Source organism: Coffea arabica, chromosome 11e, assembly GCF_036785885.1.
Source record: "Coffea arabica cultivar ET-39 chromosome 11e, Coffea Arabica ET-39 HiFi, whole genome shotgun sequence".
Taxonomy (NCBI): domain Eukaryota; kingdom Viridiplantae; phylum Streptophyta; class Magnoliopsida; order Gentianales; family Rubiaceae; genus Coffea; species Coffea arabica.
Window position 1 is genome coordinate 58115465 of NC_092331.1, and position 21327 is coordinate 58136791.

General features: G+C 33.9%; 2 protein-coding genes across 2 annotated transcripts; one reads left to right on the plus strand and one right to left on the minus strand.

Moving 5' to 3' along the window:
* Positions 1 to 4030: 4030 nt before the first annotated feature.
* On the minus strand, positions 4031 to 8011 carry LOC113718612 (cytochrome P450 85A). The gene is made up of 9 exons (XM_027243504.1): positions 7821 to 8011; positions 6818 to 7139; positions 6515 to 6664; positions 6173 to 6424; positions 6024 to 6110; positions 5841 to 5919; positions 5569 to 5678; positions 4262 to 4386; positions 4031 to 4121 (listed from the first exon to the last, which is right to left on the minus strand). Exons 1-9 carry the CDS (start codon positions 8009 to 8011, stop codon positions 4031 to 4033), a joined length of 1407 nt encoding a protein of 468 aa, XP_027099305.1.
* An 8927-nt stretch (positions 8012 to 16938) lies between these two features.
* LOC113717974 (cytochrome b5) lies at positions 16939 to 20761 on the plus strand. The gene is made up of 3 exons (XM_027242849.2): positions 16939 to 17345; positions 20047 to 20113; positions 20257 to 20761. Exons 1-3 carry the CDS (start codon positions 17259 to 17261, stop codon positions 20505 to 20507), a joined length of 405 nt encoding a protein of 134 aa, XP_027098650.1. The 5' UTR covers positions 16939 to 17258; the 3' UTR covers positions 20508 to 20761.
* The last annotated feature ends 566 nt before the right edge of the window (positions 20762 to 21327 follow it).

The following is a 21327-nucleotide window of genomic DNA, read 5'->3' on the forward strand; positions in this document are numbered from 1 at the left end:
CTAACCGGACCCCTGCCAAATCCATGGCGCACCTGGTCCAACACTAACCAAACTCCTTAGTATTTTGGCACTTCAATCTACCATCAAGAAGAGAATTTTCACTGGTCCAATACCGAGAAAAATTCACTTGCCCGTGAGTTATCCAGTCTTATAATCTGAAACTCTGATACCAATTTGATAGGGGGAAATCGCTCGAGAGAGTCTACCTAAGAGCCCAATATATAAGTCAGGAATCCAATTCTGACCCAAAAACTTATGTCATTAGGTTTCGGACCTTATTTACATATTAACCCTCTTTCTCTATCTTTTGGACCAATGTGGGATATAACCCTTTACTAAACCTAACAGTATACAGGCACAACCAATTTTTCTTTTGGAGGGAAAAAGAAACGCACAACCAGTTACTTGCAAATAGTTGATTAGTTGGATTAAGTTTGTCACATGAATTCTTGGGTGGTTGATTTCAATTTTACTAACATTTGCATGTCCTGAGACTTCATGGTATTTTAGTTTCATTGCTTTTTTATAGTCATGGTTCATTCATTGGACAACAGCAAGGGAAATATGCTCTTGATTTATTTATTTTTTCTTTTGCTTTTCTATGATACACTATTTTCTGTAATGCTAATACTACATTGTTTATCTCTATAGTGCCAGAGAGACAAAACAGTAGCAGCAGCAGCATTTGGTGGGGACAGCAATTTTCCATTTCCATCAGGAAAACTCTCTTTTAGGTTGTTGCCGTTGTTATTTGTCAACTATCTATCTCTAATTAACTCCTTTCGCGTTGCTTGCATAATTTGGCAAACTGTTGCCTCTGTCTATATATTATGAATTACTACATCGTTGAACTGAACCCTTTTCTTTTGGACGATAGTAGGGGCTTAATTAGCATTATCAAGGATGACTGTAATTAACAGCTAGCGCTTGAGTGCTTGTCTTAGGTTATTTACTATTGGTCTCTTACTAATTGCTCCAAAAAGAATTACATTATTGAATTCTGATTTTATTGGAGCAAGTAGATGGCTTTCAATTTGCAATCCTGACTACTGAATCTTGTGAAAAAATATGCTGCCTACAGGCCATTTTGTCTACCTATATAGTTTTATTCTCTTATTCAGTCACCTCTCCACTTGAGAGTTTTGCTTTCTCTCTCAAAAGAACTGACTTCGGTTGCTGCAGAGTTCACCAGCCTAGTCAGCTGCAAATAAGCATGTCAAAGTTACTATAAGACATCAATCATTCCAATGTAGTTTATGGCGTAATTTACCTTTGTATAAACTGATGATATAACAACAAACTTTTCTGTTTTGAGACAAAGACATAAGAGCCTATGCTTTAGTGTCTCGGAGCAAATGCATTGCATCTCTTCATGTATATTGATAGATTTAGTGCGCAAAAAAATCTTTACAATTATCGGAATTGATACACATTATATTCATTCCAATTTTTCTGATTTTATTAAAATGATTAATTGTGTTCAAAATTTTAAATTTGCCATGATACCCTTGAATTGCTAATACCACTGTCTGGGCTTTGTATTTATTTCAATGGTAAAGAAATGAAGGCAGACAACAAGGTCAAAATAGGAATGAAGTTATCAGTTCCATTTTTCTTCATGGGTTACAAAAAAAATGTATGCATGCCATGCCTGTGTTCCCTTGAAAAAACTAACTGGTGTTGTAGAGGATGCAGGTAAGTTGGGATTTTACTAAGCACATTGCACTAAAGCTCTCAGAAATGTTATGGTATAAAGATTGTTTCTGATTTTTGGGTATGTCAGAGAAAAATAATTAAAATTACTACCACTGCTCTTAATTTTGCTTATCCAAAAAATGTCCTAGAAAGCATTTACACTTTTTTCTTTCAAAAAATTAAATTGAAAAATTGTATTAACCCATGATTAGTTTCGAATCAAGAGCACCAAAAGCAACAAAAACACAAAAGAAAAAAGAATATTGGGCAAGATTTGGTTCAGTAGTTGCCTCCATTTTAGACAAAATCTGAACATAAAAGTCGTGAGGTTGAAAATTTCCAAAAACTAAACACTAAACGTATCCATATTCTCTGTGTTTTAGTCACTTTAGATTCTAATATCTTTCTAAAAACTCATGCTATCAAACTATTTACAAAATTTTAAAATTCGACCCGCGATTTCACAAGTTAAAGAAGTTCAAAATAGAAAAAAAAAAAAAAAAAATACCGATGCACAAAGCTTATGATAACTCAGACATCAGTTTTTAAATGTCTCTCTTTAATAGTAAGAAAGCGCTCCTACCGCAAAGCGTTTTTACTCATTCTTGAGTGTGATTAATGCCATGAAGACATCGGGAAAAAAAAAGATTTTGTTTTATTCTTTTTAGTACAGCTTACACATTTATAAACAAGTTGGAACATTACACTCAAAAATAAGTTGGCAAATACACCACCCTTGCTTAGTTTAGGTGTAAAGATGTCCCCTCCACTTTTTTATTTTTATTTTTATTTTTTAGCAAGAAAGGATGGGGATTTAAGAAGTAGGGCAGGGGATTAAATTAGGACCTCTATGATCCAAGGCCTTAGCCAAATGTCCCTCCACTTACATATATAGGTACTTCCTCATCATATCGATAAATTCCACAATATGCATGTCCAAGCTCTTCAATTAATTTAAATGGTTTGAAGAGATAATTGCAACATAATTAGTACTAAATTATAGTAAGCTGCTCGATTAATTTATCGGGGTCACTCGTTAATCTTAGGCCTAGCTAATAATTTTTTTAGAAAGTGATAGTACGAAGACTAATAAGCGATATTAGAAAGTGATATTAAGGTTAACACATTTAAGCTTGTGCACTCGAAAGTTGAATTTGTGCATTAATAATTTGTTTTAGTTAATTTTTCTGCTTTGCATATTATATTTGTAACAGCTGAACTGCTTCCATACATGCTTCGTATTTTTAATGACTGGTCTATGTTTGAAAAAGGAAGCAGCGGGGATGGGTCGTGGCTTTTCCCGTATTTCCTTTCATGTGCATTTTTCGAACAATGTATTCTCTCGAAAAAAAGAATACTGGCGAAAGGATTTGGTTTAATAGTTGCCTCAGTTTTTAAACAAAGCCGGAGCATAAAAAGTTCTGAGGCTGAAAGTTTCTAAAAACTATCATGTTTGGGTTGCCATTTTCTATAGAAAAATATATCATAATGATTTGATTATGTCAGATAAAAAAGTGTTTAAAAAATCCGGTAATAAAAAATATAAAAATTATTATGCAAAAAATTTCAGTCCAAACAACAACTCATGCAACACTACGATTTTACAAATTTTAAAAATTCGATTCGTGTTTTACAAATTAAAAACGAGTTTCAAAATGTAAAATAATTAATGCATTAATTAAGTAGATTGTCTCTTATTCATATTAATGAGTGTCCAGTAGGCACTCATTAAAAAATCCCTAATAACAAATAGCACATGCCAGGCAGTGTTTTAATTCATTCTTAACTAGCTTTCAAATCATTATCTACTACAAGCGGGAGTGTAGTTAAACTGTCTAGTCAGAGCATTGACAAGGCCCTTTCCCATGAAAAACGATCCTCAATCTTGTAGTACCAAAATTTTGACAAAAAAAAAAAAAAAAAAAAATCTTGTAGTACCAAAAATTCAATCAGCACCCACAGTAGCTAAGAAACCAATTTCAACGAAATTTGACAAATTGAGAGTACTGATGAACTGAACAAGAATTGCAGAATGTAGAGTCTCAAAGGAATTAACAAAACCATTTGCTTCCAATTCAATGCTAGTTTATTCATACTTTTGAGTTGGGATCATACATACACCCCAATGGCCCTATTTGGATTGCTATTTTTAAATTTTTTTGTAGGAAAATGTATTGTATCGATTTGATGTATGCGAGGTAAAAATAAATTTTAAAAAATATGTTCATGAAAAATATAATTTTTTTTGGTAGAAAATCACAGTCCAAACTATGCCGATTCATTAACTAATCCAACCTAAAGAGGTACTATTGATTTTCCCAAAAAAAAAAAGGTATTATTGGTACTTCATAACCCTCATGTGCAACCCTTCTGGTGCTTCAACTCTTGGGAAATATCGAATCTTATTTTCTCCTATTTCTTCCCACCTGTAAAATTGTAAAACAATCATCACAAAAAAGCATTCAAATTTAATTAAAGTTGAAGGGCATCAATTATGCATCATTTTATATTATTATCATTTTTTGGCCTTTATTTCTAGAACAAAATATTCATGAGTTAATCTCACCTGTACCGGGTCACAAAATAGTGAAGGAACACCGAAATTGTGACTATCCCTAGTTCTTTACCAGGGCAAAGCCTACTTCCTCCACCGAACAAGAAGAAATAACTATGGGATTCCAAGCTCGTATCCTGCATTGGACCCAAAAATCATGTCATTATACATAAATGCAGGCACGGATTTAAGGGGGGGCTGGTGGGGGCTTAAGCCCCCCCCCAAGCCTCCGGAAAACCCCCTATATATAGGGGATTCCAAATGTTTGCTTCTAAAATGCAGTAGGTAACTAGGTAGGTAGGTAGGTACTACCTTTCTCTTCCTATGTGTCTCTTAGGATACTGGTATTATTGTCTGAAATTTTCAATAGTTATTTATGTTTTCACCTGCTGGTGATGTAATAACTTGGATTTTCCTAAAATGTTTTGAGCAGGTCTGAACTCTGTAGTTATTCATCATATATTCTGGACTTTGTTAGAGCCTGTGAGACTCGGAAACATAGAGCCTGGGAAACATAGCCTTTTTTTTTATTTCAGATGTTTGGTTGTTGGCAAAGTATTTTTTGTGCATCGCTGTCATGAACTATATGGTGGAGTGGGCTTTCTTTTGTTGATCAAGAAGCTTGCCAACAATAGTTGTTGGTGCTGTTATAAATGTATGTTCTGGAACAAAGAATGCTGTAAATGTATTTCCTGGAATTTAGAAAAGTTCTTGATTTAACGCTTATGACATCCCTTGCACTTCAAGAAGAATTAAATTTGCAATTACTATCAAAGTTTTCCTGCTATTTCGCTTTTTGACCGCCTTAGTTTTTTATTTTATTTCGAATTCTGATCATGAAATCAATAAGCAGGGTGAGTGATAGATTATTGATAGTTTAGAGTATTTTTTTGGAGCATTTTGAGATTTCCAAGAACTTATCAAATTCATATGAAAGGGGCAATTTTTAAACTATTTTAGTATGCGATGGGCAATTCTTAAACTATTTTTTTGAGCGGTTTATGCCTCCGAGTACTATACATATCTTGATAGGCCTTCTGTTTTCGTTGTTTCTTTTGTAGATTTGTAGATTTGGGTAAGTTACATACCCAAAAATTTAGAACAAATTTTTGGGTATGTATAATTATATGTTTTTATTATTTTTATAATTATTGATTCTAAATTTTACTTATTAAATATATTTATTTCGTCAAAAAAAAATTTTTTAATACACTTTAGCCCCCCCAAAAATAAATTTCTGGCTCCGTCCCTGCATAAATGTAACTTGTTATAATTAGTATTAGATAACGAGCCCAACTGAAAGATTATTAGTGTCTAACCTGCAACCATCTCCATGGATTAAATTTGAATGGCTCCGGATAAAGGTATGGGTCGTAGTTGATTTCCCTTGTAAAGACGTAAATTTTCCATCCTTTTGGAATGAGAAATCCTGAAAATAAGGTAGTAGTAAATAGGAAATGTAGGAGGAACTAGCATCATATCATTTGTAAATTGTAATTTCTGCTGCCTTGACTTCAGCAATGGCGCTTAGACAACTCTTAGCATATGCTGTTATCTCTAGTTTTGTTTTCTTTTTTGTTCTATATCGCACCATTTAACTCCATATCTTTGGTGGCCTTCCTCAAAACACCATTGACAACGGTAGCCAATCTCAGGGTTTCAAAGATGACCTACAAGACAACGTATACAGAGAATTATTTTGCAAACCCTTTTGACCCAAATATACTAATTATAAGTTCCACCATGTAGCTTTCAAAGAGATTAACTGAATTACCGCACGAGTAAACCTCATCGATTTATAGTCATTCCAGTCAATTGGTTGTTCAAGCGACTTGTTGTGACGAACCATGAAATGCTCCTCCTGGAATGAACAAAAATTATGCGACTATCCTGAAACTATAATTGAATTAATGGGTTATTTACCCTGATTTCCTCCAAAGCCTTGGGATGTTCATGGAGATATTTGACAGCCATCATGGATGTAGTCGACAGAGTTTCATATCCAGAATTCAGAATCGTCATTATTTGATCATATATCTCCTCATCATTAAGCTTATAGCTCGAGTCTTCGTTTGCTAACAGAGAATTTAGCATGTCATCGTGATGAAATGTGGAGGAAGCTGCTCGTCTACTTATTATTACTTCTGTTAAAAGCTTAATAATATTTTTCCTTGCCTGTAGAAACACAGCCATGTTACATTAGCCACACTGTTCTTCAGAAATGTAAATCATTTTGACAGAAACAAATTATAGCCAGGGCTATACCTGAAGCCCTTTATAGTAGTTTGTTCCCGGAAGGTTGATAGGAAGAGAAATTGTTCCTACCACAAACTTGTCAAATTCTGCCTTGAAAGCTTCATAAATTACACTTGATTCATCCTCCAAAATCTGATTGAAGGATAGGAAGAATGCCATCTGCAAGAAAAGATGTTGCATTAACTGATGAAAGTCGCCCAGATGATGACTAAATAAACAAAAATTTTAACCAATAAATAAATAACTTGGGATTCCTAATTTTTCAAGTTCCAATTGATTCAAACTGTTGTGAAACATCTTTAAAACACGTACCTCTTGGGACTTTTCTTGAATATCAATGGCTTTTCCATCCCAATTTTGGAGGAATAGTCTCATGTATTTGTCAATCTTAGGTAGTAGCTGTTCTTTCACTGTTGAAGGGCCTATAAGAAGCATGGCTGACCCTCTAATTTGCTTGTGAGCGAATCCACTCACAGCAGCAATGTTATGCTTCCCCAATATGTCCAGTGAGGATTGTGGATATCCTGGCACAAGCCCTTTTGCTTCATTCAAAAGAATATACCTGTTGAGCTCCGGATCCATGCAGACAACGGTAGGGCATCCTAATATATGGGATTTGAAAAGGTTTCCATACCTGCGGTGACAAAATATAAAATCTGTGAAAATCTATAGACCATGTTGCGGGATTTAATTTAAAGGGCAAAAGAAAGAAAAAATGTTAAAAAGGTAGAGCATATAGTAATATATTTAATACTGTACTGTATAAAGGGAGAGAACTAGTTGTTCAAAATTATAAACATCACCGGGACACTAACAAGTAAAATTTACCCGACAAAACCACATACTTAGCTGATCATTTTCTGCTAACGGAAATAATGGATGAAATGCATAAAGAATAATCAAGTATACAAGGCTCTTACTCAGAAAGCCACAAAAATTTGCTATATGATCATACAAACCAACTTCTTAAAAGGGTGTTACCATATCTTGGAATGATTTCAGCTGGCTGCCAGCGGGCATGCGACATAAGTTTTGGCGATGGTGATTATTAACTCTAGCCTTTCCTTTTAAGTAATTAGAGTAAAAACGGCAATCAACAAAGAACCAGAAAACAGAGGAAAGGGAAAATTTACAAAGCTATACTTTCCAGCCACATCTTTTTTCCCTGAACTTAGTCAAAATTAATGCATAGTCTGCTTGTAGTACTTATTTGCCTGATTTTGGAGAACAAATAAGAGATAATGACTGTTAATAATATGAATCATAATCGCAACAATTGACTAGAGAATTAGCAATATGAGGCTGAAGAACCAACCTTGTTCTTTGCCTTTTCATGAACTCTGGTCCTAGCTCTAAGAACTTTAGAGTCTCACCAAAAAATGGCCACCCCATGGTGCCAGGAGGCAACCCTTTTTTCGAATATCTTATGTAATTCCAATTCAACAGAAACAAGAAGATGCAAAGAACCCCGAAAGCTAGCCAAGAAATAAGAATCAAACCCTCCATTGAAAGTAGAATACTTCTGATCTACACACAATGCAAAGAGTATAACTAGCCGACCATATTTATATGCATACGACCAGGACTAGTATTACATGTCGCATGATGAACAAGCGGCGAACATTGTGCAACACTTGGCAGAAAAGGCAAAGCATTTAAGGCTAACCTTGTACTTGAACCCAATATGCCAATTAATCATACTTATAATCTTCTGCCGATATTTATATGGAAGATATTTCTATTGAAAATAATCTTCTTTGTGCTATTGCACAGTCGCTAAATTACATATAACTCCTTGTAGTTTTGAGTTTTTGAACAGGCAAACTGAATAAGGAAAGTAAATCCATATTAATTAATGCTTTAAAATTATCAACTATCCCTTAAATTGCAACAATTTGTTAATCTATTTATTGCCACATAGGATCTCTATTAAAAGAAAAGAATCACTTGTAATTATTTTTCCTAATATTACAAGCTTTTTTTTGTTTCTATTTGGTGCCCCACACGCATACAGCATTCAGCAGCAAACTTATGAAGGAAAGTAAATCCATATTAATTAATGCTTTAAAGTTATCAACGGTCCCTTGAATTGCAACAATTTGCAGAAGAAATTCACCCTTTCATGGAAACGATAATGTTAGACCCACTATTGTGCACTCTTATAGTATCACCACACCAGATAGCAAACACATATTACACATCTTTCTTATACTGTCAGTGTATACACTAACGGGGTGGGATGAATTTCACATTATCTGAATTTGAATTTACACATCAAATTTTGTATATGTGGCATGTATTTGATTCGCTAGTGTATACACTGTTAGTATAAAAAAGATTTACCCTATATGGATTAATCTTTCCTATACTATCAATGTATACATTAGCGGGGTGGGATGAATGCTAATCATCTGAATTTGAATTTACACATCAAATTTTGTTTATGTGGCATGTATCTAGACTCCCTAGTGTATACACTGTCAGTGTATAAAAGATTTCCTCTATATGGATTAATCTTTCCTATACTGTCAGTGTATACACTAGTGGGGTGGGATGAATGTCACATCATCTGAATTTGAATTTACACATCAAATTTTATATATGTGGCATGTATCTAGACCCGCTAGTGTATACACTGTCAGTGTATAAAAGATTTATTCTATCTCCTATATGGATAAATTTTTTATACACTGACAGTGTATACACTAACGGGTCTAGATACATGCCACATCATCTGAATTTGAATTTACACATCAAATTTTGTATATATGGCATGTATTTGATTCGCTAGTGTATACACTATTAGTATAAAAAAGATTTACCCTATATGGATTAATCTTTCCTATACTATCAATGTATACATTAGCGGGGTGGGATGAATGCTAATCATCTGAATTTGAATTTACACATCAAACTTTGTTTATGTGGCATGTATCTAGACTTCCTAGTGTATACACTGTCAGTGTATAAAAGATTTCCTCTATATGGATTAATCTTTTCTATACTGTCAGTGTATACACTAGTGGGGTGGGATGAATGTCACATCATCTGAATTTGAATTTACACATCAAATTTTATATATGTGGCATGTATCTAGACCCGCTAGTGTATACACTGTCAGTGTATAAAAGATTTATTCTATCTCCTATATGGATAAATCTTTTATACACTGACAATGTATACACTAACGGGTCTAGATACATGCCACATCATCTGAATTTGAATTTACACATCAAATTTTGTATATGTGGCATGTATCTAGACCCGCTAGTATATACACTGTCAGTGTATAAAAGATTTATCCTATATGGATTAATCTTTCCTATACTGTCAGTGTATACACTAGCGGGGTGGGATGAATGTCACATCATTTGAATTTGAATTTATAAAAGATTTACCCTACATATATATTCTATCTTTTGGCTATGTGTCTTGTTTGTTCTTTCATTGCCATTATTCCTCCCTAGCATTATTATTGATTGTTAGATCACATGTTTCTTTTTTAATCCATAAATTCTAATACAATTAAGGAAAAATTGTTTAAAATGTCCCTCATATTTTGTAAAATAGCTTTTTTCATCCCTTACTTTTAAAAGTGTAATTTTACATTCTTTACAAATTTACATAAGTTAAATTTGGTCCTTACCTAGATTTTCGACTAGTTTTTTTACTAGAATCCACGATGTTCCTTGCGTATGATCATTTTTTAGAGACAAAATTATCAAATCACACTTCACATAATCCAATCCATAGTCCCTCAATTTTACAAAATAAATTTTTTATTCCTCATTGATCATGTGTATGAATAGATTTTTTTTTTGTTTTTGAAAATCCATATATATGTCATTTGATTTCACCTGAACAATACGAATAACATGTAATATATTTTTATTTGATTTCACTTGAACAAACTAATTATAGTTATTGGTGAAATCAAATAGAGATATAGTACATATTATTTATACTATTCAGAATAAATCAAATAGACATATACATGGGTTTAAACAAAAAACTATTGGTACACATAATCAATGAGGGATAAAAAAATTTATTTTTGAAATATGAGAGACAAAAAAATTTATTTGGTGAATTATGAGGGACAATGGATCGGATTATGTGAAATGTGATTTGACAATTTGTCCCATTAAAAATAATCATGTGCAAGACATGATGAATTTTGGCCAAAAACTAGTCGAAAACTTAAATAGGAATTAAATTTGATCGATATGAATTTGTAAATGACGTAACCAGAGCCGTTGGCCACCACCAAAGACTCTAAGTCTTGGTAAGATGGGAGGCCAAGGGTTCAAACGTTACATTTCATCAATGTACCACTATGTGATTTTTTCTAAATCTATATGGGTCCGTAGTGCACTCATCTGGTTCAATGATAGTTCAATTCTCGTCGATTTTCTAGCCCCGTTGGATCTCTCCCCCCTAGTGTAAGGTAGAGTAGGAGTAGGTTAGACTAATTGTTGCCTTCTGATAAAAAAAAATTATAAATGACATAAAATTACACTTTTAAAAGTAAGGGATAAAAAAATTATTTTGCAAAATGTGAGAGACATTTTGAACGATTTTCCTTACAATTAAATAACACTTTTAATTCAATTATATATTCCGCATTAATACCACCTAAAATTTTAATTCATACATATTGGATAATTTTAATTTTAATCCGAAGAATAAATTTACACAATTAATCATGATAAACATTCCATGAGTAACTTTTATTTATTGGATGGTTGTTGCATGTAAACTTTTTCGCTATAAAATTCCGCTTACGCCTTTTTAATTTCTTTTTCTCAAATCCTGTGCGAGCCATGATCAAATCTTGACATGTTAATAGATCGGATCTTGTCCAGATTCAACCCAAACTCAATGTACTTGGATAGGGTTTGAAATTAATTTCTCAAATTCAAACCATATCTAGACCCAGATCTTGTAAAAGAGTTATGAGTCTGGGTAGGGTCTATTTTTTTATGATTTATATTCAAATCTAAACCCACACCAGACCCTATCCAGATCCATGTATATATAATTAAATTATATATATATTATAAAATATTTTAATATTCTATGGTCATTGGATCTAAAACCATAAGACTTCATGATTGTTTTCTTTTTTCTACCTGATTCTAGTTGTCATTATAATTAGTACAAACTTTTTTCAGAAAAAGAGAAAAAATAAAAGCAAATAAATGAAAAATTGGATGTAGATACAGTTGAAGTTTTAAAAATATATTCAAGACAGTCGATAATAGTTATTTTTTGAGTTCATAATATTGTATTCAACTTCTTGAATATTAATTTTATTATTTAAAAATAAAAATAGGATGGTATTTATATTTTTTTGAAATCTATATATTGTTAATATATTTCTACTTTTGTGTATATAGAAAAGTATAGTGGGTACCTATTGGATATTCAAATCCTAGAGAGTCTGAATTTGAACTTATTTTTTCAAATCCTTAAGAGTCTGGGTCTGAATCCAACTAAATTTAATGAGTTTGAATTTGGATCAAAGGAATTCAACCTAGATTCTGTCCATTGACATGCTTAGTCATGTTATATCGGAAGAAGCTTTTGGAATTTTACCTATTTAGGTGATTACATCCGATACTTGGTGACAAGAAACTTAAATTTGCCCGAGTTGTAGGAGAAAGAGGCGAAACACGAAAAATGTGTCTAGAACTGGGCTATATATATGTGTCTGCCTTCATTAAATGATATATGTATAATAACGTGGGTTGCAAGGAATTGACACCTAGTGATTAAGGAAAGACCAATTGTTAGCTCTGGGTGAGGGGCATACCCTAATCCTAAGGGTCTTCAATTATTTAGCTGCGAGTACTCAAACTCCAACTCTAATGACCCGAGGAAACTTTGGTCAATGAATAGCTCAAAATAAGCTTTCATGGTATATGGGAATACCTCCCCGCTCCGTGGCCGATTGTTATACTACACGACAAGAGTCTAGGGCAAAGTTGAATCAGGCGCTACGGTTCAGGCCTTATTTAAGATAGGCAAATGCGGTTTAAGCAAGAGAGTCCAGGTTTTGCCTAAGGCAAGTAGCAAACTCTGGTTTCAGTGCACGCGTGGACGGCGATTCTGTTTAGCCATCAAGCATAGGAATAAAATCCCCAGGGAAACTTACTATTAATGCTAATCCATTAGTTCTAGCTCGAAGTTTGCCCTTAGTTGTCTCGAAGTTAGCTACGTGGCATGGACCATACATCAACGATTTTGGACACTACCTACGAAAAATAGAGATCGAGTTAATCAGGGACGGAGCCAGAAATTTATTTTTGGGGGGGCTAAAGTGTATTAAAAAATTTTTTTTTGACGAAATAAATATATTTAATAAGTAAAATTTAGAATCAATAATTATAAAAATAATAAAAACATATAATTATACATACCCAAAAATTTGTTCTAAATTTTTGGGTATGTAACTTACCCAAATCTACAAATCTACAAAAGAAACAACGAAAACAGAAGGCCTATCAAGATATGTATAGTACTCGGAGGCATAAACCGCTCAAAAAAATAGTTTAAGAATTGCCCATCGCATACTAAAATAGTTTAAAAATTGCCCCTTTCATATGAATTTGATAAGTTCTTGGAAATCTCAAAATGCTCCAAAAAAATACTCTAAACTATCAATAATCTATCACTCACCCTGCTTATTGATTTCATGATCAGAATTCGAAATAAAATAAAAAACTAAGGCGGTCAAAAAGCGAAATAGCAGGAAAACTTTGATAGTAATTGCAAATTTAATTCTTCTTGAAGTGCAAGGGATGTCATAAGCGTTAAATCAAGAACTTTTCTAAATTCCAGGAAATACATTTACAGCATTCTTTGTTCCAGAACATACATTTATAACAGCACCAACAACTATTGTTGGCAAGCTTCTTGATCAACAAAAGAAAGCCCACTCCACCATATAGTTCATGACAGCGATGCACAAAAAATACTTTGCCAACAACCAAACATCTGAAATAAAAAAAAAGGCTATGTTTCCCAGGCTCTATGTTTCCGAGTCTCACAGGCTCTAACAAAGTCCAGAATATATGATGAATAACTACAGAGTTCAGACCTGCTCAAAACATTTTAGGAAAATCCAAGTTATTACATCACCAGCAGGTGAAAACATAAATAACTATTGAAAATTTCAGACAATAATACCAGTATCCTAAGAGACACATAGGAAGAGAAAGGTAGTACCTACCTACCTACCTAGTTACCTACTGCATTTTAGAAGCAAACATTTGGAATCCCCTATATATAGGGGGTTTTCCGGAGGCTTGGGGGGGGGGCTTAAGCCCCCACCAGCCCCCCCTTAAATCCGTGCCTGGAGTTAATATGCTCTTCATGAAGAAGTTTATATTTGCATGAGACTGTCATTGACATGTTCGAATTTTACCCATTGATATGCCTAATCATGTTATATCGAAAGAAATTTTTGGAATTCCGTCTATTTAGGTGATTACATCCAGTGCTTGGTGATAAGAAACTTAAACTTGCCTGAATTATAGGAGAAAGAGACAAAACACGAAAAGGGTGTTTGGGACTGGCTATATATATGTGTCTGCTTTCATTAAATGATCAGCCCATGGTCGGGCATGTCAATGCATCGCTTCTGCAATGGTCCATGGTCGTTGCCTCGTTGGTTGTCTATGTGAATTGGACATGATTAACTTTTCTGACCTTTGTAAAAAATGCATTTAGATAAATAAAATAAGTGCAATATTTTGCTTGAATGAATTCAAGAATCATGACATAATAGAGATATATACCATGCACGGACGTGCAAAGACACAAGTGAGCAGGAGGCTACCATGCATTTTGACGAACCACTTCAATTATTTCAAAGTTTCGAATTATGTGCGGTCTTTATCCACTAAGAATGTCCCTTTGTAACTATTTAACAGTTAACAGGATCCAAAATAAAACCAAAGATAATTGTTATCTTAATGCTTCAGAAGACGGCAGGAAAAGTAACCCAGTTGATCGTATAATACGTTGAAGAAAACGATTTATCTTTGTTTACGAGTGCAGGCAATCAATTCCTTTTTTTTTTTTTTTAAACTTTTTTTATACGGGGAAATCATTTAATGAGCAACAATACAATAGAAACAGTGAAACCACAAAGAAAACCATGCAGTATTTTCTAAGTAAACATATTCTTTGTATAGTTGTGTGTGTCTATATATATATATATATAGTAGCTACTTAGAGATCAGAAATGTTATGCCGGTGGAAATCTTTGAAGATTGATCAATCCAAACAAAAGTCAGAACAAGTCCGGCGCAACAACCTGGTGATGTCCAGTGCTAGATGTTCTTGGCAGAGAGAATTTGATCCGTCTCAGTATTTGCCTCCGCTAGATGTTCTTTCATGTGCATTTTTTGAACAATATGTGTTCTCCCGAAAAAAAGAATATTGGGGAAAGGATTTGGTTTAATAGTTGCTTCAGTTTTTAAACAATGGTTGAGTATAAAAGGTTGTGAGGCTGAAAATTTCTAAAAACTAAACATTAAACATATTCATATTTTAGAAATTTTGGTTATTTACATTCTAACTATTATTTTACAAAATTTCAAAATTAGATCTCTGTTTCACAAATCAGAGAAGTTAAAAAAAAAAAAAAGAGAGAGAGAGAGAGAGAGAAAATCTCGATCCATTATGTTTAATTTTTATAACTCAGACATCATTAGCTACTACAAGCAGGAGTGTTGTTAAACTGTCTAGTCAGAGCATTGACACAGTAGCTAAGAAACCAAATTCAATGAAATTTGACAAAATGAGATTACCCATGAAATGAACAAGAATTGCGGAATGTAGAAATCCTCAAAGGAATTGACAAAATCATTTGCTTCCAATTCAATGCTAGTTTATTCATACTATCGAGCTGGAATTACGTACACAGACTAATAATCATTACCCAAACCCAAACCCATAGGAGCTACTATTGATTTCCCAACCAAACAAAAAAAAATGGAGGTTCTATTGGTACTTCGTAACCCTCATGTGCAACCCTTCTGGTGCTTCGACTCTTGGGAAATATTGAATCCTTTTTTCTCCTATCGCATTTTACCTGTAATAGTCTTTTTCATTCATCCCCTATCGCATTTTACCTGTAATGAGGAATAAGTGAGCTGATAATTCAAATGTACAATTACTTAAAGTATATACAAACCTCAAAATTTTTCTAATTAGGCGTAAGTTTGTGATCTATAAAACCAGCTCTACCTAATATTAGTATAATTTTCTTATTAGGCATAAGTTTCTAAATATTTTTGGGCAAATGGCCAATTTAGTCCTTTATCCTTTTAACTTAAGGCGATTTCATCCTTCATATTTTATTTAGGTAATTTTAGTCCTTTAACTTAAAATTAGTAGCCAATTTCATCCTTTTGCAGTGGCGCCACTAGTAAAACTTTTTCCGGCACAAAAATCACCATCAAGTCAGGGGCAATATAGGAATTACAAAATAGGGATCATTTTTAAAACAATGAATACAAAATATTTTCTGTTACATTGGTGAGAAAACCAATTCTCCATTAGTTTGGGGAGTAAAACAAAAGGTGCAGTAAACCAAATTATTCTTTTTCTCCACCTCTGGCTGGTGACGAAACCCCACGAAACTGCAACCAGTGGAATTTCAAAACCAAATCTCCAAAGCCCAACTCAAAGTTGCTAATTCATTTATTTTTTGGAGCCCCAATACAAGCCCATTCATCAAGACTCGTTTCCCCAACAAAATCCACTGCTAGCATCGGAGTTCAATTGTCTACGTGGGACTATGCAGCAAGAGGGATGGATAAGGATGTAAAGAAGTCGAAGAAAAAGTTTGCAATTTAAAATGATGATTTAAGGAAGCTATTTCCCAAACTCTGATGCGACGATGATGAGGTAACTATCAACAAGGGAATGCTTAGAAAATAGCTAATCCATTTGCTAATTTGAATACTTTTCTCGGGTTTATCACGAAAATTTTATATGTTAGTAAGTCTTAATTGTAGGCTAAAATTACAAGACATATGATGATGTACAAAAACAATGTTGATGAAGGTTTTAAAGGAAAAAGAAAGACATATTTCTTTAGAAGTTTGGCAAGAGCTAGCCGAAGAAGAAGAATCAGAGATGCATCTACTCGTTGAAAAAGATGAAGTGTTTTCAGCTTTACCCCCTAGCATTTTCTGATTTTTTGTTTTGATCTTTAACTTGTAGTTCCTATATTGTCCTTAATTTGGTGGTGATTTTTGTGTCAAAAAAAAGTACCGCTGCAAATGGATGAATTTGGCTACTAAATTTAAGTTGAAGGACTAAAAACATCTAAATAAAAAATGAAAGATGAAATTGATTTAAGTAAAAAAGTTTGAGAATTAAATTGGCCATTTTCCCCATTTTGGACGACTTTTATGCATAGTTAGAAAGCGCTGCCGCCACGCAGCGTTTAACTGAATGACAACGTGCTTTGCAATCGTTATCTATTTGAAGCGAGACTCCGGCTGAACCGGCTCGCCAGAGCATCACATTCACGACCCCTTTCCCACGAAAAAGATACTCTGGTGCTAGCTTTCTTGTCCCAAAATTCAACCAGCAGCTACAGCAGCCGAAACCGTCCCTCTCAAGACTTGAGGGAACTCAAGGGAGAGGGGAGATATTGACGAAAAGCTACAAATTACTGTAGTTAAAAAGATTTGATTTTTGTGGAAAAGAAAATTAGTAAAAGCAAGGAAAGATGGCAAAATTATCAAAGCTATACACAATGCAAGAAGCTGCTCAGCATAATACCAGCGAGGATTGTTGGGTTGTCATTGATGGAAAGGTCAAACCCTTTTCCCTATTCTTGTATTTCCTTTTTTAACAATTATTATTAGGAATTTAATGGGTTACTTCAGGATTTCTTTTCTTGTCTGTAGTATTGTTTTTAATGTGGTTTTCAATGTAGTATTTCTTTTCTGTAGTATTGTTTTTAATGTAGTATTTCTTGTCTGTATTATTGTTTTTAATGTAGTATTGTTTTTAGTATTGTTTCTTTTCTTGTCCGTAATTTAATGGGGTTTAACGTGATTTTGTATTTTGCAGCGTTGTGGTTTATATATTTCGGTTAAGGAAATATGGAATATTACTTTGTGCGATTTGCTTATTGATGTTGTCTGTGGATGCGTTTTTAGTTTCAAAATTTTCAGATACAATATCTGGTTTGAAGTTTTACTAATTTAGGTTTTAGCTGTGTAATATGCTTTGATGTTTGGGACTTGATGCTAATTGGTTGAGCTTAATGCCAAATTCATACCTTGGATGGGCTAATTCATTCTTTTGGATTCAAGTTATGGATTAAATCGACTGAGCCTAAGTTATTTAGCGTTAACTACATAGGATTTGGTCGGCTTTTCATTTGGGAACAATGTTTTTTTTTTGAATTACAACGGCAAACGTGATTGGTGAAGCTGTATGTGTTCGTGCGCATCTAAGTTATACATGGATTTTAAGCGACCGTCAGGCAAATTTTTGGATATTAGCTTTAGTATGACAACAAAAGGCAATTGAAAATTTTTTAATACCACAGAACTCTGTCTCTTCCATTGAAGAAGTATGTGTACGCAAAGATTAGTGAAGCTGGGTATATGGTAGCTGTTTCATCACACTTAATTCCCATCCCATCATATAGTTTTGACAGGTAGGTATTGGCTTAATATGTTGAAGTTGTACCGATACTGCACATGAATTAAGAATGAGTCTTTGATATTACTCTAAATCCTTCTGGATCATGAAGTTGCTGCAGTTGTACAAGGCTCTGTTGGCCCCGAGAAGAATGAGTTTGGGTTTGACAGATAAATGAGGTGATGTCTCAAAGTGTCTGTGTTTTCATACGTTGACTGTTAGTTGACTAGATGGTCTGACCAATGTCTAAAGGATGTGTCCTGGCAGATGCAATGCTGTAAAGGCAGGAGCTTTCTGCATGTGAATGTTTTATCAAAGTCAATTTGCACTGTTTGCTCTATTCAGTGTGTCCTTGATTGCCATCCATAAGCCTTCAGAACATCACCTGCTTGATTCTTAAGTAACAAATAAGTAGTGAAACTTTTTTGGATGATTTAGTTGAGAGCGAGTTGTTTGCTTGGTGGCTTGGCATTTACTTCCAAGGCACATTTCTTAGTTCTTAGCCCTATCTAGCATTTCTTTAGTTTGCTTTACCACCCTCTTTAACTCTGTAATAGAAGATAATTAGCCTCAGTTTCATATGGATTTTTTTGGGCTCTTAACAAAATTATGCCTATACTTCAGCTTGAAGGATTATATAAAATCTTTTGCTGGCAAATTGAGCCTCTGTATAGTGCAATCTGTTCTAATTGGTGACCAAATTATGAATGGATTTGAAGCTTTTATATTAACTTCAATAGGGGTTGAAAAATTTATGTGCTCTGATCATTGGTACATAATTCCCTGGGCTTTAAATAGGTAAAAGGTTCGGCTTGCAGGTCTTCTGAGAATAGATAATCTTTTTTTATTGAAATAAAAAGATAAAAAGCCAATTTCTTAGCATCTATAATTTTTTATTACAAATGGCGTAGTCTGATGCAGTTTGTTCTGACTGTTTGCTAATTGAAGTCAGGATCACCTAAAAAAGACAGAAGGCAAAGCTAATTGTGATGCAAGTGACTGGAGGAAGTCATGTGTTAAACTATAGTTAGTCTTACCAGTTTGTTAGTCCCAACTTTACCGTTATAAATGAAGTAGCTCGTTTTTCTCTCATCTTTGCTGCAATTCAGGCAGTCTTGAGCTGGACCGTTGGGATAATTGTCTTTGTGCTTATAGTTGTGTTTTTCCTTCACAAGCCCTAGGTGGGGAAAAAATGAGAAGGAAATATACAGTAGAATAAAGAGATTCTTATGGCACCTTGCATCGAACTACCCCTTCCTCTGGTGGATTAGAGTAATCATACTCTGCTGGATAACAGATAAGCTGACTAAATCTGAATGGAATGGTTTTTCTTCTGGGACTGCAATTTCGTGTCCAGTCAAACATTAAGCTCAATAAGCATTTCAATATGAGCAGTGAAGTTTGATATGGTTTGAAAGTCTCCATTTGGATTATTTTTGTTGTATATTTTGCTGGGTGACTTAGAAGGTTACTTATTTTGGTTTGGGAGGAGTAAGTTAATAACTGGGATGTCATCCGCCAGACTACTTTCTAGTCCTTAAAAGTAGTTGATGCATCAATCCCAATACTCTTGTTGCATTTACCCTTCAACGTTGGGCTGATACTATTGTTGCATTGCCCTTCAAAAGTTGGAGTGCAGTATCTCTCTCTCTCTCTTAAACAAAGAATGTGCAGATCCATGAACACTAGACTACTAGTCATCCTAGCAAGCTGTATTGTTAACCAACCACTTTTTAACTCCCAAGTTTTCAACCTTCTTTTCAAGGAACCAAGCTCTCCACAATTTGTTTTCTTTTCTTGTCTCCTTGTATCACTCTTTGCATGTATTCTTCATTTTGACATTTTTTGTTCTGCATTACCAGGTATATGATGTGTCATCCTATTTGAATGAGCATCCTGGTGGAGATGATGTTTTAATCGCTGCAACTGGTATGAAACCTAAGGCCTGCAGTTTCTCACATCTTTCAGCAGTGCTTTCAAATTGGATCTTTTTACATGTGATAAATTGCCATGTATGCTGTATGGAAATTATATCTTTAACTTGACATGATGAGCATTTGTTATTTGTGAAGGGAAAGATGCCACTGACGAGTTTGAGGATGCTGGGCATAGCAAAAGTGCCAGGGAACTCATGGAGAAATTCTGCATTGGGGAGCTAGACGAATCTTCCCTGGCAATCCCTGAACTTGAAATTGTTCGAGCAGAGCAAGCTTCTGACATCTCAAAGAAGATTGTGGAGTTTACTCAGCGATACTGGGTTGTTCCAGTAGCTGTTGCAGGCATATCTGCGGTTGTTGGCTTTCTATACTTGAGAAAGAAGTGATCCAATTTGCATCTCATCCCCTGCAAGCTTATAACAGCTCGAACCTTTTAAACCATAGTAAAGACTAGTTTCTGGCAGGAAGAGGGGAGGGTGAGGGGAAGGAAGAGGTTGAAAGATCAAACATTTGATTGAGCATTTTTTGTGATTCATTTGTTGCACCTCCAAGCAGAACTGACTACTGCAGTGATACCTTCTTATAGGTTGGCGGAGGATCTTTAAAGCCAAATGAGCTTGCAATTTCGATTCTGTTTGTCTTTCTTGTGTCTTTTACTTCGTTTTTATTTCTTCTGGTATTGAAGAGTCACTCAACAATCTGAACTTCCATGGCAGCAAGAGCCATATGATGCCAAGTGAGGCGTAGAAGCTCGGGCCTGTTTGGAACCTGAGTTTTTTGGGAGTTTGTCTAAAACTTTACTGTAGTGCACTGTAGAAGTTTTTGAAAAAATTTTGTAGAAGTTTTTGTAAGGTGAAAAACTTTTTTGTAGAAGTTTTTGAAATGTTACTGTAGACGTTTTTTGGATTATTTTTAGAGGTATTTTTAAAACATATTTTTGAGTATTTTATAATTTATAATTTTTATATTTTTATATTTTTAAACATTTATGCATTTATAATACATTTATAAATATTTAGAAATAAATATATTTATATATTTATATAAAAATATATAAATGTATTATATTATATATAATACGTAATATACATATATTTATAAATGTATAAATGTATAAATTATAAATGAATATTATATAAATGTATAAATTATAATTTATAATTTATAAATGTATATGATGATTATGTATAAATGTATTAATATAAT